Source organism: Protopterus annectens, chromosome 10.part0 (assembly GCF_019279795.1).
Source record: "Protopterus annectens isolate FY-2018-M chromosome 10.part0, PAN1.0, whole genome shotgun sequence".
Classification (NCBI taxonomy): Eukaryota; Metazoa; Chordata; order Ceratodontiformes; family Protopteridae; genus Protopterus; species Protopterus annectens.
In genome coordinates this window covers 1,787,070,697-1,787,089,383 of record NC_056744.1, presented here as the reverse complement: position 1 = coordinate 1,787,089,383, position 18,687 = coordinate 1,787,070,697, and the positions used below count along the sequence as shown (strand labels likewise).

Genomic DNA, 18,687 nt, shown 5'->3' with positions numbered 1-18,687 from the left:
AATCCTGTTATAATTCAAACACCACTATGTGTTGTTTTATTATATCTGATGAAATGGTCTAGGCAAATATATTTTAACACATTATAAGAAAAGATGAATTACTAGAAATCAATTGCTAATTTAACAAGTACACAAACGTAAAATGTTATTTTTGTCTTTTCATTTAAATGTTTGAAAAGATTCAGCACCGACTCATACCTCTATCTTCTTGGAATCATGTTTGCCACTGAGGAACTGAATCAAGATTTGGAAATGTTGCAAAACAAATCTTTGGGGTTCAGGATTTATGATACTTGCTACTCTGAGGTGAAAGCCCTAGAAGGTACTATAGGACTGTTGTCTGGACAGGCCAAGCTTGTTCCAAATTACCATTGTGGATCGCAGGCATTTGTCTCAGCAATCATTGGGGATGAATCATCTTTGACATCTCTACCCATGGCAAGATTATTGGGAATTTATAGATATCCACAGGTATGGGACAGAACCTTGCTGTTGGTTAGAAGTAGCCTGTGATATCTGTGTGACATTCTAGCAATTCTGTACTTCCTTATAAAAATATAATTCTGCAGAAATGTACTCTGCAGTGTGATACTTTTACACATGCGCACACACACACACACACACACACACACACACACACACACACACACACACACACACACACACACACACAAATAAAATAACTATATATATATTCTGTGATGTTATCATGTAGTGCCATTTGTGCCAGGGAGAGTAGGGCAGTACATGTGTACATATACCAGCATAGCTAACTAGCTAACTGGACTTTTGTAAATAATTGTATGTTATTGGCTATCACACTGATTTATACAGCTGTTTGAGTTAAAAATATATTGGCAAAGTTGTTTGTGTTAAAAATGCATCAACAGTAGCTCCTGCTGGACAGAAAGAATGAATGCATGTATATTAGGTTGTTTTGTTGCAACTGATGAAATGTGTATGTTTATCAGAAAACCCTGGAAGGGCAGAAAGTTTGAAAGTGTGTTATATCTTTCAAATGCTGTCACAGATCTTAGCAAAGCTCTGTGTGTGTATCGCACCAGAGTCAGGTGATGTCATCCTCTAACCAGCATCTGGTTTCTTTGGAACTCTTACAGCCACACTTTGGAACCTGACAGGAAAGATTTCTGAAAGGATATATATCTTACACATCCACACAGACAAAGACAAACATCGTCTGGCTTTTGCTGTGGTAAGACACTCAGCACACATCAGCTTGCCTTGCTTTAATAAGTAGTCAGGGAACAGTAATTCTTAGTCTGTCAGGGAATTTAGTGAGACTAGTTTAGTATTGGTTTCTCCATCTGTGAGAAATGATTCAACTGTATTATTTTTATATCTCTGTAGTTGAAACCCTGTTGTTTATTGTATTCAGTATTCTCCTATTTTCTGTTTTATTATTTATCATTAAATAGTTTAATACTTTTCATTGTGCCTGGTCCTTTAGAGAATATTTTTTAACATATTCAGAGTATTTATGGTTATTTTAGTGACACTGCAGCCACTCCTGAAACCCTTTCTGCTTTGGTCATACTCTACCATTTGCCTTTGTATTGGTATTAGTTTTATACAGTATAACCAGGTACCCTTGTAAGAGCCTTAGGGTAGCTGACTGGTGCTATTAATCGAGACTGGTTTTATTTAAGCAAAATTCTATAGAACTAAAACACTCTCTCATGGCAATTCAAAGGGGTTGAAACAGCAGATACATACACACATTTCACACATTTCTGGGTAACATCAGTGCACAGGAGTGGAAAGATGCCCTACAAAGAGTTAGTCAGAACTTCTATAGCTACTCTTAATTTTTTTTTTTTTTTTTTTTGCTACTGGGGAATATGTATTAAAATAAAGATCAAAATAAGAAAAATAGAAATAAGAATTTGCTTTGAGAAAAGTGATATCTCAAAGGACACTGACACTGGTTATGATTCAGCTATGACATACTAATAATGTTATTAAAATGTGTGTGTGTGTGTGTGTGTGTGTGTGTGTGTGTGTGTGTGTGTGTGTGTGTGTGTGTGTGTGTTCATATGCATGTGTGTGTGCACATTTGGTGGGAACTATTTTAAACTCTGTACAGCCAAAAGTTTGAATAGACAAGATTATATTTTTAAAGTAAACACATGCTACAAATCATGTGACTTTGGCTATATAATATGTTTTAAATGTGTTTTATTTATTCTGATGAAGCCTCTGGTATTTATGGGATGAATACATTTAATTCAATAAATGGACTTTGTTTGGTGGCTTTTTTACATTTTTTTTGTTACACTTCACAGAAATGAGTACATCTGTTTTTTTTTTCATTTTCTTCTATGTTTAAGTAATGACCTTCATGTATTCCTAATCCTGTTATGGCACAATGCAGTAAATGTTCATTTTTTAGGTTTCTTATCATTGTATGCACAATTCATTCCATATATTTATTTCCATTGCAATTTGTTCATGACATGATTATTTTTATAATGCCAGCATTTTACTTTACACTTGCTTTCTGGGGCCCACATTGTGGCTGAAATTGGCTCATTATGAATCAGGCCACTATCTCTGGTCAGCAAACAAGTAAATATGAATAATTAAATAAATAAATAAATAAATAACAGTCCGTAGTTGTGGGTTTAATTTCATCCATCTCCATTTGACTACTCTGTGAATCTGAGCAAGTCACTTAACCAGACCGTGCTCACTTGGGTTTTCACTGAAAGTAGGATTCAACCCCATTGGCAACTGCTTAAGAAAATAAATAAATATAAAATATAAATGAAGAACTTCTGCATGGTATGCTGATGATATTGCATGCCCATATCATGGAAGGATAGATGGAAAACATGTTGTCCTGATTACCTTGCTGTTACTTGTACCTGTGAGTTCTCTGGATAGGCACTGTAGGCCCACACTGCTACACCATGACCATCAGTTAAGCTGACATATCACACTTGAGTTGTCCACAGTTGAGATTACTTGAGTCACAGAAATCAACAAAGATAGGTCTACTGTGTTACATCAACATGCATACACTCTAAGCATGATAGTTTGTACATCTCTGAATGAAATGCATTACTTTGAGCACATATAAGCAGTGCAGGAATGCAATGGCAAGCCAGGGAACTCACAGGTACAGGTGTGAGCAGAATGAAACTTTGTCCAAAAGTCTAAACTAAGTGTTTCTGTGGATGAACTTTGCTCCTCATAACCCCTTACTTTTATCTTGGAGAACAATAAACAGAAATATTTTAAGTGTAAACACATTACTATAGTAAGCAGTGAGCAGTTGCATACATGAACAAACAACAACTTGAGCTGACCAGCTTAGCAAGTAAAAGAAAAACTGAGTAAATACAGCTAGAGCAAGTCTAAGTAATGTGGCACAGGGAGTCGCAGGGGAGAAGAGCTAATTAATCAACCAGAATGAGATTTTATGATACATATTTTCATCTTTCTCTTTCTCCATCCCTTTCTCTTCTGCCCTTCTCTGTCTGTTTCTCCCCTTATCTGTCTATCTGTCTCTCTGTCACTTGTTGCCCCACAATTCTCCCGTAGGTTAAGCCAGGACTTTATTTATTTATTGTTTGGTGCCTTTACTTAAACTTTGTTACTGGGAAGGCATACTTAATAATTCACCTTGGGCAGATTTCAGGGATAGTCTTGGTTCATGGCCCAGACATTTATACCACAGACATTGAGTATACAGTAAAGCATGAATATAACACAGCTGACAACATTCCATAGATCTGGTTATACCAAACAAACACCAGGTTTGCACTGGTAACATTTATTCAGAAAAGGTGACAAAAATCATAAGGTTTAGTTTAAAAATTAAAGGTAAATAAGGAAACAAAATAAGCAGTTGTGGAGGTTAGAGATTTACCCTACATATACTAGGTACAGGGTTTGATTTTCAGCTTAGGTGGCTAGGCTTAAGAAGGGCTCCTAGGCTCATTTGCCTCATAATCACCTATGAACAAATTGTATGCAGTAGTCACATCTACATGATTTATAGGATGTGAACCTAAAGCATGTATTGTAGAAAGAGAGAACAGTGCCTAAGGAATTGTATGACAGAGCTGGAAAGATGGGGTGAAAATGTTCAAATACTAAGATGGTGGTTAAGCAAAGAGTGTTATCAGCCTATCGCAAGGGAATAAAAGAAGCTGTTTACTGAAATAGTGAATGTTGGAGATGCTTCTAGGGTGTAATGAGAAGGAATCCTGTGTTTTGGGCCCTAGAATTAGAAAGAAGTAATCACCTGAGTGGTCTTTATGTGGTCATCCTATTACTAAGATTTCATTTTTGTGATGTGCTGGTATTCAGTTTTTAAGGAAAGATTCCAGTTCCAGTATTTTGAACCGAATGCTGTCCAGTAATGCTGTGACCCTATCTTTTACAAGTAGATATTTAACTTTACTGCAGACTGAACTGTTTGTTTTATGGGGCTAAAGTAATAAATCTGCAAATACTGGTTTTAGTTGTTTAGGGTGAAGTTAATTCTTTTGTAAGACAAAAGTCTTTAAGGGGGATACAGTTAAAAGATGAAATGATAGCTATGAACAAGGTGTTATATATGCTCCATTTGAAAATTTAAAACCAGTCAAGAGGAAGCACACTGACTAGAACAGAACAGAACATGCACTTTCTTACTCAAATATATGTTTTACCTCTTGACATTTTTTTTAATTGTAGGTCAGCTATGGTGCAACTCTTTCTCTCCTTAATGACAAAGCCCAATTTCCCTCATTCGTAAGGACCGCTCCAAATGACAATATCCTGTCTTCTGGTTTGGCACACTTGATACTACATTTTGGCTGGACCTGGGTTGGGATCCTAGCAGCAGATAACGATTATGGCAGACAAGGAAGTGACAGAATTATTAAGGAACTCAGGAGCAACGGTGCTTGTCTTGCATTATTTGAAACCCTACCACTACACAGCTCAGATATGCACACCCTCAAAGTTGCAGACAAAATCATATCTTCAACAACCACAGTTATACTGGCTTATTCTACTCAGCAGGAATTGTCCTCACTAATGGTGGAAGTAACCAGAAAAAGGATAACAGGAAAGGTCTGGCTGGCACCTGATGGCTGGTCTATCAGTTTAGACTTATTTCCAATGGAAGTTTGGAAAACACTAAATGGCTCTTTAGGGTTTGCATATCATAAAGGACAAATTTCAGGATTTACAGAGTTTGTTTACAACATTCACCCTTCTCAAGCCTCTCCAGATGATATTTTCATCATAACCTTTTGGGAAGAAGCATTTGGTTGCAGATGGCGAAACGTCACTTACAGACAAAATACTGATTCCACAAAAGCACAGAATGATATTCGCACTTGTACTGGTGAAGAAAAAATTGAAAATCTAAAATCGTCAGTGCTGGATGTGTTCAACCTTCGATTTGTGTACAACCTGTACAATTCTGTCCATGCAGTGGCGCACGCATTACATGACCTCATCACATGCAGACCAAACAAAAGCCCATTCATTAATAACACCTGTCCAGGTGTTGAGAGTTTTCAGCCTTGGCAAGTAAGTAAAGCATGTGCCATTTTTTTTATCTTTATTTAAAATTAAGTGGTAAAAAACTTTTCTGATGCATATTGATCTTTTTTTATTTTTTACAAAATGAGGTTGAACAGAAGGAGTGATTTATTTATCTAGTGATTGATTGATTTTTTTTATTAATTTTTGTCTGATAAATAGCATACTGTAGTAAGGCTAAACATTGTTAATGGGCTGCTTCCGGTAGTCTATAGTTTGATTCCCACAGCATCCATTTTCTATCAGTTCACTTAACTATATAGTTCTCTGAATAGGGACATTTGTCTCCAGTGCACTTACTTACTCGGTTAACTAATAAAACTGAAACCAAATAACCGATTTAAACAATAAAAATAAAACAAACAACAATTAACATTACCAATTAAAAAACGGTGATAATGAACTTAGCAAGCCTATACAGGTTTGTGTCAATTTTAGGGTTCCTTATTTTTGTTTTAGAAAATTTGTCAAGGAACAGAGGTGGAAGTTGAGGGGATCACTTTGAAAATCATGAAATAATTTGACAGCTTAAGTTAAATGGTGAGTTATTGCCTAGATTTAATGATGATATTTCTGCCACTAATGTTCTGAAACCATTTTAGCTAATTTATAACAATTGGAATAACTGTTGTACTTTATATGTCAAATTTATCAGTCTGCTTTCTTTTTTTTTTTGGTTATTTATATTAAACAATATTTTAACTTAGTCTCCTGTTACATTTTGGTAAAGTCCAGAACCAAAACAAATAAATCCAAATCAAGGCAGAAGCAACTGGAAATGACTCAAAAACTCAAAGGAAATAGCGTACACTGTTTAATTATCCGCTTTCGTCCGTAGACTTCTTCAAAATAATACATTTTTGTCATGTGGCTGTTATGTTTCATTATTTAAATGATGACATGGAATGGAGGCTTTTTCTTACATTTTCTGAAGAAGGCCATTTGCATTGTTACTCAAATGACAAATTACTGCATTCACTGGGTGTCATTTGATGTTGTGTTCTTAGTGTCTCTCTTGAGTGTGCATGGGAGGGGTTGAAAAATTCTGCTTAGACAATATTAACTAGTTATATGACCTTTTAACATATTTCCACACTTAATAAATATAGGAAGGCAATCACCTCTACAAACATCACTTTCCACCCACTAAAACTAATATAGTTTGGAAAATTGAAGACTATTTCTGCAAAGACCTGTATGTTGGTTTTCAAGCAGGTAGCTTGGACCAAAAATAACCAACATTTTCTCAGGAAACCAATATGCCTGCATTTGCTAATTTTTTATATTTAAATTCAAGTTGCTGCAACAACAGGGAAAGGGAGTCCATTTTCAATTCTGAATAACTGGTCTTGACATACCACTTTGTCCAGACAGTTTTTTGAACAATTTCCTGAATAAAATATTAGGTGTGCAATATTGTCACCAGTGCAAACAAGTGACATGGAAAGGAAGAAAAACCTTGAATCACAATCAGTGCTAATGCAGCAACAATTGTTACACAAGTGAATATATCTCATTGTGTGTAGAGTGCATCTTTTGGCATATTTGGATACTGTACACTTTGTCAAAAAAAAGAGAGAGAGTTTTGTTCCTGTTTGCATGCTGACCTATCAGGTTTCAGAGACAGGGACGTGTGTGTGTGTGTGTGTGTGTGTGTGTGTGTGTGTGTGTGTGTGTGTGTGTGTGCGTGTGTGCGTGTGTGTGTGTGTGTGTGTGTGTGTGTGTGTGAGCGTCTGTGGTCTACAGTATGGGACAGGCTACATAAGAAACATGACTGTTTTTAATGGGCTCACTTCATGTGTTCATATTCTTATGAATCATATAAGAACTATAACTGAATGAATGATAGTTCCAATTCTAAATTCACGTACTTCATGCCGGCAGACCGATTAAAGTAATGGTCAGATGTAGTCAAGCTTACAGTCTGTGACAAAGTTTAGTTTTGTCAGTATATCTCTGTGACTGAAAACACAAGAAAAGTCAGGCAGAATCAAAACTTGATCAATAATCAACTCTGTTTTAGTGATTTTAATGTTAGAAGCATTATGCTGAATTATATTCTAAACAAATAAAATGTTCCAAGCACTAAATGGCTCCATTACACCCAGTAATAAAGTCCTATTTATGGCCTAAATGAACTAGAGTCAACTGCTGACCTGGTCACTTGAGTGAAAAGGGGAGACTGCAAGTGAACTTTTGATACTGTGTCTCTCATGGGGACCAATATAGGTCATCCTACTGCTGTACTGACACCTAGTGGTGGCCATGTGGAGCTGCAGGCAGCTCATGGCTGGTGATGTGTGTTTAGTCTGCCAAGCAGCTCTCAGCACTATAGCCAGATTCAGTGTATGCATGAAATTCCTGACCAGCATTGCAAACCCTGCTTTGCCAATGCATACTTAAAGCTATTAGAGGAAGAACTAATAGGGCAAAAAAAAAAAAATCCAGAGACATATAGGGATGATTTTGTTGATTTTGTTTCAGCTGACCATTTCTTTCCCCTGTCATTGGCCTAAGAGCCATGGGATAAGGGAATGAATGGGCCATTTGGTTAGCAGAAAGGAGGCTGATGGTCATCAGGGAAAGTGGCAAAAAAAGATTTAAAAAGACCCACCAGTAACATCTCTTTCTCTCTCTCTCTACATGTAATTAAAAACTCCCATTTTTTTGCTAATTTTGAGGGTTTTCTATTTTGTGAGCGTAATAGTACTTGGGATGTACCAGTTTCTCAGTACTTGCTGTGTTCAAACACACATGGTCTTTGTCATCAAATCTGCATATTTGGAAGAAAAGAAAAAACTGGAACTAGGATGAGTGCAAAGATACAAAATATTTTTAGCGTGCACAACTCTTTATTCCACGCTTTTGTCAAAAACTTCATCAGAATATACTTCATTACAACTAACAGGTTTAAATACAAGCTTCAGCCAATAAAAATCCACAATCAATTACAATTTCTTAAAAAAAATGTACTCTCCAATAATGCCTTTTCCTTTTTAGGGCAATTATATCTACAAAAGTGGGGTGTTGCAATGGGCACACCCTGCGCAAATACATACGCTAATTTAGTGGTCCATCGTTGGGAGAGAGAATATTTATTTACAAATGAATTATATAACAAGATTTTGCTATATACCAGATTTGTAGATGATATACTGATTGTGTGGGAGGGTACAGTAGAAGAATTTGAGAGCTTTTTATTATATTTAGAAAGTACATCTAGCTTTTTAAAATTTACTATGGAAGCCTCGTATGTAGAAGCTAACTTCTTGGATATGAACTTAAGAATCAAAAATGGTAAAATTAGTTCTACGTTATATAGGAAGAAGTGTTGGAAGAATACACTTCTCAGTTACGATATTATGCATCCGAGATATGTATTTAAAGGTATTTTGAAAAGCCAATTTATTAGGTTAGCTAGAATTTGTAAAGAAAACTCCGATTTGATATTAGAGGCTGATAAGATGGAAGATTTATTTATAAAGAGAGGTTATAACAAAGCAATGGTGAAAGAAGCCAAGAATCATGTAATGAGAACTATAGGAACATCAAATGAATTAGAGACAGTAAGAGCGAGCTCTAATCAAAGTAAAAGACAGACTTTGAGATATGATGAGAGAATACATTTTGTCACAACATATACTAATGACAATAAAATAATTAGGGATATTATTAGTAGTCATTGGCAAATATTAACTACAGATAGCAAGACGCTAGAATTAGTAGGTCATATTCCTAGTTTTACATATCGAAACAGTAAAAATTTAAAGAGATTGTTATGTACTACACATAGTAGAAGGGAAACAATAGTAACCCATGTTAGAACAAAATGTGGAACATTTCCTTGCAATAATTGCAATATGTGTAAGTACATCACAGGACACAAACTTTCACTCATCCTGTGTTGAATTACTCTTTTACTCCTAGGTTTTATGCATCTTGTGATACATGTAATATTATTTATTTGGCCACCTGTGAATGTTGTTCTGCGTATTATATAGGACTCACAAAAAGGAAATTAAAGAAAAGATTATACAATCATATATATGACATCAAGAAGAGTAATGAACTTAATGCACTAGCAAAGCACATAATATAATATAATGATCATAATTTCAAATTTAGAGTTCTACAAATTGTAAATAAGAATGAAAGAGGGGGTGATTTTGTGAATATATTAGAACAAAGGGAATTAGAATGGATATTAAGGTTGAGAGCACATTACCCTCCTGGTTTAAATCAATATGTCCCTTTGAAGCCCGTTTTAAAATATCACAAATAATGCAGTTTTTAGTTGTATGTGTTTTATATATTTATTTATATTTAATAGATGGGATTTGATGGTTATTTATACATATATATTTATATTCATTTAGTAGTTGTATGTACATTTGCACCAAGCACTTTTGATATGTCCATCTAATGGTTCAAACAACCTATGTTTTTTACTTTATTGATTATATGTTAGTTTAGAACAATATTAGGTGATTATAAGTTAAATATACACTGAAATGAGAAAAAGGTATTAGACACCTTCATTTACGTATATTTATTTTATTTTATATATTAATGTCATGTGCTATTTAGTGTAAGTTATATAATATTTGAATTTTTTAAAAAGTTTTTAAAAAATGCATTAAAATGGTTTTATATTTTAGAAATGAGATAATTGAATAGTAGTGCAATAAAAGGAAGATGTTGCTTTAAATGGGATGATTCATTAGCCAGTTAATTGTTTAATTATATCAATTAAGCACAGTGCTTAGCTATATAAACTGAATAAACTATGTTTTAAATAGAATCTGATGAAGCGTACAGTTGCTACGCGAAAGCGCTTATTTCTCCTGGTTTTGTTCATGGAATAAAGAGAATTTTTCGCCTCATTTGGACTGTGTGAGTACTTACTGTCATTTCCATGGTGGATACACTTGTGTTTTGCTTCTACTTCTCGTTTTAATTTTGACAAGTGTTTCAGCATTGGTTTGAGCAGTTTATTTGACTGATATATACAGAGAAATGGGTTTCCTAATATCAAGCAGAATGTGGTACAGTACAGTAACTAGTCTTTAAACATTGCTAAGTGTGTGCTGACATTATACATTCAGTTATGAGAGGCTTGTTACTTTTTCCTGTTAGTGTTTAATATGATGAGACTGATATGTCATAAGACATTCTGATTTTTGTTTTGCCTCCATTAATAAAAGCTGGATGACTCTACAGAGGGGAAATATTTGGTTCTTCTGTTGTGTGGAGTAGTTTGTAAGAATGAATTAGTAGTCTGGGGGGGGGGGGGTGGATGGATTTCCAGATGACATTATGCCTCAACTCAGTAGTACTAGGAGAATCCAATGTGTCGTGATCATCTGTCATGGACTGACTCACTGATAAGATGCGTAATGCATTTTCTGAGGAAGGCCGTGCAAATACTTGTGTAAGTCTGACACATTCCTTGTAAGGGTTAGAGTTCCCAGATTGTAATGAGTTCAAGCATTGAAGGGAGAACAAGAACCTAATGGAGAATGAGATGAAACTATAACTGCAACATGAAGTCTACATACACACACACACACACATATATATATATATATATATATATATATATATATATATATATATATATAGCTAGATAGCTATAGATATGCTACGATATCACAGACTTCATTTCAGGGGCAAAATGTTTCACAGTTCCAGTTGTGGGATTGTGTCATAGGTGTTCCAACATGATACAAATTCTGTGAGCCAACAATTCAGCTGACATGAAAAACAAGCTTCAAATATATGGGAATTCTTATAAACATAGGGTATGGGTGTCACTTGGACATTAGTTCTGTCACTTAAACAGTCTTTGATTTGTGTATTCCAGTTTGTTGAGTTTAATTATAATATATATCCTAGGAAATATTGTATATGAAGCAGTTTACCAAGGCTACCATGGAATGGAGCACTCTTGGGTTGTTCAGAAAATATGCAGATAAACGGATGGTGTACTAAAGTTGGAGGCAGGTTTGGGCTCTGTATTGGGGACTGGAAAGCAAATGTCATATTGAAAAATTTTATAATAACCACATTCACATGAAAAAAGAGTTTATTACCTGAAAAAGAACCTAAACAGTATTGTGGGTGTGGTAATTATTGGCATATACAAAAGTTCAGTACACATAACACATGAGTGTGAGCTGCGACTGATTTCAGTGGAATGTAACACCAAATTTACCAAATGTGGAAAAGGTGGACATTTTGGCTAGACTTTGTGCTGATAAAGGAAGGTTTAGGGAGCACATGGCAGAAGTAGCCAGTTTCTCACTTACTCTGGAAATAAGAAGGGTTCACAAAGAGGGAGAGTACAGGATGAAGAAGAAGAAGAAGAAGAGGAGGAGACTGAACTAGTTAAAGAGTAAACAAGGAAGCTCAGAAATGAAAGGGGCAGAGAAGTTTTATAAACTTATAGGTCTGAAGCATAAATAAAGACTTTCATTTTGTTATGTTTCTAGTTGATTGGAAAAACATGGCAGTGTATCTTTCCTGAGCCCAAGGGATGCATATGAAATGCAGTAATAAGAAGCTAAGCTTTATTAGCATGAATGGCCACATTCATTGTTAAGAGGGAAAACGTGTTCCTAAATATCTGAACTTACCTACAATGTAAGAATGAAATCATATGATGTGGTCATTTTACTAGGAAATTCTGACCAGAAGGAGCATTCAATTTAAAGAGAAAAGCGTGATGAGGGAGTTTTTTATTTACTGAACAGGATTAAAGTCTTTTGTATAAGAGGGTAATACATATAAAAGAGGGGACTGATACACTAAGACAGATTATACAATTAGAAAGCTATATACTGAGATAGTTACAAGTAGGTTCTTATTTTTAAATCATAACATTTTGTGCTTAATTGCTATCAAATACCAAAAAAGACAGAGTTAAGTAGAGGGCATTTGAAATTACTGGAATAGTTTGGGAAGTTGTATGTTATGGGCAGCATTAAAATATTGTGGCTTTATCATTTTTATCCTAGAGAAATGTGTGGATCATTGTAAAATGGTGGTTGGTCCTAAAAGGAAGAAAGGAGGAGCTACAGGAACAAAGTGAAAAAGTATAACAGGACAGAAGAGGATGGTTACATGCTATTGTCAGTGCTTCACTTGTAATCGTGAATATTTTATTTGCTTCTTCCACTGCCAAATCAATTCTTAAAGCATTTTTCAGTATGAAATTACTTTCTGATCAGCACTGAATTATGGGCCTTATGGGCCTGGAGTTGAAAATGATGGGTCTATAATATAACAACGAAAGTTTAAAATTGCAAACACTCAAATATCAAAATTGCCGGATCTTGAAGTGCTTTTTGTGAGATCGCAGTACAGTGAAGATCAGAATATTTGCCCTTTCCTCAATGTAGTGCGATCTTGGAGTTGGTATATATATATATATATATATATATATATATATATATATATATATATATATATATATATATATATATCTATATTTAACTGGGGGGGGTGCAGACTCCCACAACAGCAAGTTTGAGGTCTGGCATTTTTGATATTTAGAGCGTTCACAATTTTAAACTTTTGTTATTATAATATAGACCTGAAAATTATAAGGGGCCTTTTTTTTTGTGTGACAATAACACAGGATTTCAGACGAAACTTGGAATGGAAACAGCAGGGCATATTTCAGATGTGTGTGCTTAGAGATGCATCTCCATCAGCCTCCCCTCTTGTTAATCACGCCCTGTTTCTGACAATTGTTTTGTATATATTCAGCATTTATTATTCATATTATACAGTTTTCATATTACTCACATGTTTGAAAATCAGTTATATTATTACTCACATGTTTTTTTTTGTAATTATACTGCTGAAGTTTTATTGTTATTGTCCTTTGTGTATTTTACTGTAAATGCTTATCTGTAAACATCAAATGAATAAATAATATAATATAATATAACAAAATATAATATAATATAATATAATACGCTGCAGATAGCCGCCCAACGATGTAAACCTTGACTGTAGATGATTATCACTGTTAAAGTGGCACCCAGACCCCATGTGTAAAATGGGAAAGTGGGCTGTGGATGGATGAATGAATATCATATTATATCATTTCATGTCATGTCATGTCATTATTTCTCTTAATATTTGGTGCAATATCTTTCTGTGGTTACAGTACTGGGTTAATTTTCTCATTTTAGCTATGTATTCTAATATAGGCACATTAAGCTTTATAGGGTGCAACTGAAATTACTTTTTTTCTGTTGTCTCAAGTATGTAAAGCTAAGCCAGGTGTGTCATTGGTCCATACTACATGGCACAGTGTAAGGGAGGAACTGCTGTTTGGCATGTGTGTTCACTACTGTCTACAGGGCCACCGACAGGGAACCTGACGTGCATATGTGCAAATGCAAGTGTCAGGTGTTATGCACTTGCACTGCTATGAGAGGTGACAGGGTAGGGCAATAGTGGCTTGTGATGCAGGAGCAGATACAGGGTAACACAGAACATGTCAGCAGGGGACATGGGTGGCAGCACACCATGTCCACAGCAGTGACATGCATATAAATGGACACTGAAATGCTAGGTAAAGTACATAGGTATGAAACAACAAAGGTCTCATTGGGCATGGGGTATAGACAACATGAAGCCAGCTAAATGTGTGACCCTGAACAGGACAGGCTCATAGTGCACAGAACTGCCACTGAGGGCTGGAAAACATGCAACAGGTAAACACAATAAAAACCAACTATGATGTGATGGAGAAATAAGCCTGGGTCATGGATCAAGCATGTATTACAAAGCTGGCATATACTGTGCCAGCAAATAGACAGAGCTGAATGTGTTTTAGTGGAGATGCAATTAACGTGCTGCGTGAACAAGTAATCAGTTGCCGTATGTCTGCACAGACAACAGAGAAGGTAGCACAAAATACTGCATTTTATGGCAACAATGAACAATAGTGGCCAACAGCTAAATGTGCCAAAATGGGCTGGCTAATACACATGGAGAAAAGACAACAGCAACCACATGAAGATAGGATAAGTGTCCTGGATGCAATATGGTATCCCATAGTATGTGCAGGACAGGACTGTGGCCACATCACTGTGACACAATTCAATGAAGCCTATGCAGTATACAACAGCAGCATACTAGTTACATTCAATGGTGCTTCAGTAGTATTTCAGATGTGTACAGTGTAATGATATGCAATGTAATGCAGATGCATGTGATATGTACATGCTGGTGTACCAGTGCAAATACTGAGGTGAGTATATACACAGGACATGTAATGGTATATAATGTCACAGTGATTTTGACAGGCTGATTGTTAGGGCAGGCAATACTGACACACCCAGTTACTATATAAATGCTATGGGCATGTGCAATACGGAGGATATGTGTAACATAGTCTGCTAGATGGCCCACTCATCAAAAATGTGAATACGACTTTGACGACACATTGGATGCAAAGCATGCTTCGTGTATGTAGAAATCAGGCAGTACTAAAAATGCAGACAGTGCGGACACACATATACTGTCATTGCTGTGAAAGCAAATCAACACCACACCTCACCATCAATAAAGAGGAAGAGACACACAACAAAGTTGCACACTTACACTGTGTGAAGGAGGTCAGTGGGTGTATCTCAACCATAAATAATATCTGTATTGCGATGTATTTGGGCTAGTGTGAATGTGTTTATTGTTTATTTTTTATTATTTTACATTTTTTTAATGGGAAAATCTGACGACACATGTCCTTTTTCAGTGGAGACCTGGGGAGAAAAGCTCCAGTTGGAACAGTGATATACATAACATATGGAACATAAATGTAACAATAAAAGTTAAAAAATACATCATAGGAATAGTTTGAACCTAAAATCTAGATCTAAGCTGTACAAGTCAAAGAGGATAGGCAGCAGTACTATACAATGTGATACACAATCTAATGTTATACAAACAGTAGGACATGTGGAATGTTATACATGCATTTAGGAAAAACAGATTCTCAGAGAGAGGGGTTACATTATAGTAATAGCAAAAATCACATAGTTTGTTTCATTTTGAATCCAGCCATCAATGAGTGATCCATATTTACAAGGTAGTTAACATTATAAAAAATATTAAACAGGCAAGAGTTATAGATATGCTTTCTTCTTAAAAGTATTTTGTTGGTACGTCAGGTGGACAGGGGTTGTAAAGTGGGTGGTTTGAGGTGGAAAAGGTCTGTAGGTAAGATTGTGAAAAGAGTGGAGAAGAGTTGAGATGTGACAGTGGAGAGTGAGTAGGTAGCTATTAGCCGGAAGTAGAGCTAGGGCAGAGCCACTTGCTAAGGAGGTGTTTTTTTCAGCTTGGTTTAAATAGTGCTAGGGATGTTAAGGAGGTAAGGTTCGCTGACAGGTCATTCCAGATCTTATGTATGTAGTTTGCAAAGAGGGAATCTCCTGCTTGATTTTTAGATATATAGGTTTTTATGCGTTTTCTTATTGGTGGATGGGGGAGGTCTGCTGGTAGCATAGGGTTGACAAAGTGTTTGTAGGGCAGGTATTTTTTCAGGATTTGAGAGAATTGTATGGGCCATTGTGAGTTGTGTATGTTTTAGGAGTTGGAGTTCTAACCAGTTGCGTTGCTGAAGTGCTAGGCAATGAAGTGATCTCGCTTGTACGTTTGTGGCACATCTAGCTACTGTAACATTGTGCTGCAAATGTCACTGAGGTACACAATGAGCAGCAGTGTGGCACACCTGCAGCCACTAGGACAACACATCATGAAAATGACTGAACACAAGCTAAAAAATGCACAGCAGAAAGGCAGAGGAAGGCATACACAATGGATGGCATTGAAGAACATGACAAACACATGCACGGGCATGTGCAAATGTGAGTGGCAAATGTCAGAGGAAGAAATTGTGCATCGGAATGCACAACATACACAAACACAGGTAAAGACAGCTACACTGACAGACTTGGCTCATACTGTATCACTTCAAGTTATACCTGCCTTTGTCTACACAGATAAAAAGAGCTTCAGGGCTGTGGATGGTATATGTTCTATCACAAACCACAATGTCCTTGCACAAAAGTATTTCATGCCTGTTGAACCTAGTTAACTTTTTTGAGACTGTCTCCAAGGCACTGGATGAGGGAAAGTCAGTACACACAGCTTACCTTGACTTGGCCAAAGCCTTTGACACAATTGCCCACTCAGGCATCATTGAAAAGCTAACAGAACTTGGTGTAAATCCCTATCTCTTCAGGTGGGTGGCCAAATGGCTCACTGATAGGACCCACAAGATCAAAATAGGTGCTACTACCACTGATAGCAGACTTGTCACTAGTGGTATCACCCAGGGATCTGTCCTTTGACCCCTATTGTTTGGAATATACATCTTGGAGGTCCAGGCAAAGACAAAAGGCCTGTGGCTGTCCAATTTTGCAGACAACTGTAAGTTGGGTGCTGTCATTGACTCCCCAAATGATGTTAACATACTTCAAGAGGGTCTCACAGCAACAAATACTGGTGCCAAACTCATGGCCTAAAGTTAAATGCAAAAAATGTATTATCACGCCATCTGGCAAAAACACGACCCCGTACTGATTACCACATTAGCGGCAATCCCCTAAGTGCACAACCTGTGGTGAGAGACCTGGGTACACAAGTTGACAACAATCTCACATTTGACCATCACGTAGCAGCAGTGGTCAGGAAAGCCTTTAACTTGGTTCATCTCATAAGTAAAGGGATTGCATCCAGAAAAAAGGAGGTTATTACCTCTCTGTACTCCTCCCTCATTAGGCCAATACTTGAGTACAATGCCCCATTTAGTATGTACCTCTCCAAACACCTGCACCAACTGGAAAGGCCACAGACATACCTCACAAAGGGAATCCATGGCCTCCAACACCTGTCCTATGTGGACAGGCTCAGATCACTATCACTCTACTCTGTATCATACAGATTGCTCAGAGGTGACCTGTGTCTTGCCTACAATGCAAACTCAGACTCTGCTCTACTAGAGATGCTGCATATCCGTAAGTCTAACTCCTCGCGTAATACCCGATCAGAAGGCTTAAATCTAATATGTGACATTAACAAAACCTGCTGGAGAGACATGTTTGTCTCCCAGTGGCTGCCCCATATCTGGAATAGACTCCCCATACATGTCAAGCAAAGTACATCGCTGACCCTCTTCAAGCGCAACGTTAATGAGTGGATGGGCAACCACAAGTTTGTCCAAGGGGTTCCATCTCTGTCCCTCATTGACAAGGTAGACAGGTGCTGACTGAGGTTTCTTTTCTGGGAATAAACTCTTGGCTAGGCTTGTAAGGTCCCCAGGGCCATTAGCCTAGTAATCTCCTGTGATCCTATAATATTATGAAGGAAGCATCGGTTACCTGCCTCTAGGTTGGCATACCAAGGCAATTGCATAAATCAGGTGGCAGACAGAGTTTCCTGAACAAAGGTGGTACAATATGTCATGTGAGTAATAGCTAGAGTAAATAGGGGCATACAACAAGGCATGTTACGGGCAGGTGTCATACATGATTGTGATGTGATACCATTTCACTCATGCATGCTGAAGAAAAATAGCACAGCTGCAGGACTCCATATTAATATCTGTCACTGTAAGAGACTAAACGTAGCAGTACCATGCCATAAATACTGGAAAAGTGCAGTGCCTTACAGGGAACACAATCACACACACACACACACACACACACACACACACACACACACACACACAAACTATTTAATTACATATCATCATATAGACAGCATAGAGCTAAACTGCTTACACACACATCTGCAAATACATCACAGGAGATGGGCATGTGAGGCCCTCAGATGTTCATGCTATATCACAGCAGGTGCTCATACTAGGTTACAGCAGTTGTTCACACTAGATTACAGCAGATGTTCATACTATGTTACAGAAAGTGTTCATGCTAGGTCACAACAGGTGTTCATGCTGTGTTACAGCAGGTGTTCATGCTACGTTACAGCAGGTGTTCATGCTAGGTTACAGCAGGTGTTCATGCTGTATCATAGCAGGTGTTCATGCTGGGTTATAGCAGGTGTTCATGCTAGGTTACAGCAGGTGTTCATGCTGTGTTATAGCAG

At 36.8% G+C, this 18,687-nt stretch overlaps 1 protein-coding gene across 1 annotated transcript in view; it reads left to right on the top strand.

Moving 5' to 3' along the window:
- Positions 1-216: 216 nt before the first annotated feature.
- Positions 217-18,687, top strand: part of LOC122814501 (extracellular calcium-sensing receptor-like) — a 58,544-nt gene continuing 40,073 nt past the window's right edge. The window contains exons 1-2 of the mRNA XM_044087076.1: positions 217-471; positions 4,705-5,550. Of these exons, the coding sequence (XP_043943011.1) occupies positions 217-471; positions 4,705-5,550 (1,101 nt within the window). The remainder of the gene's footprint in view (positions 472-4,704; positions 5,551-18,687) is intronic.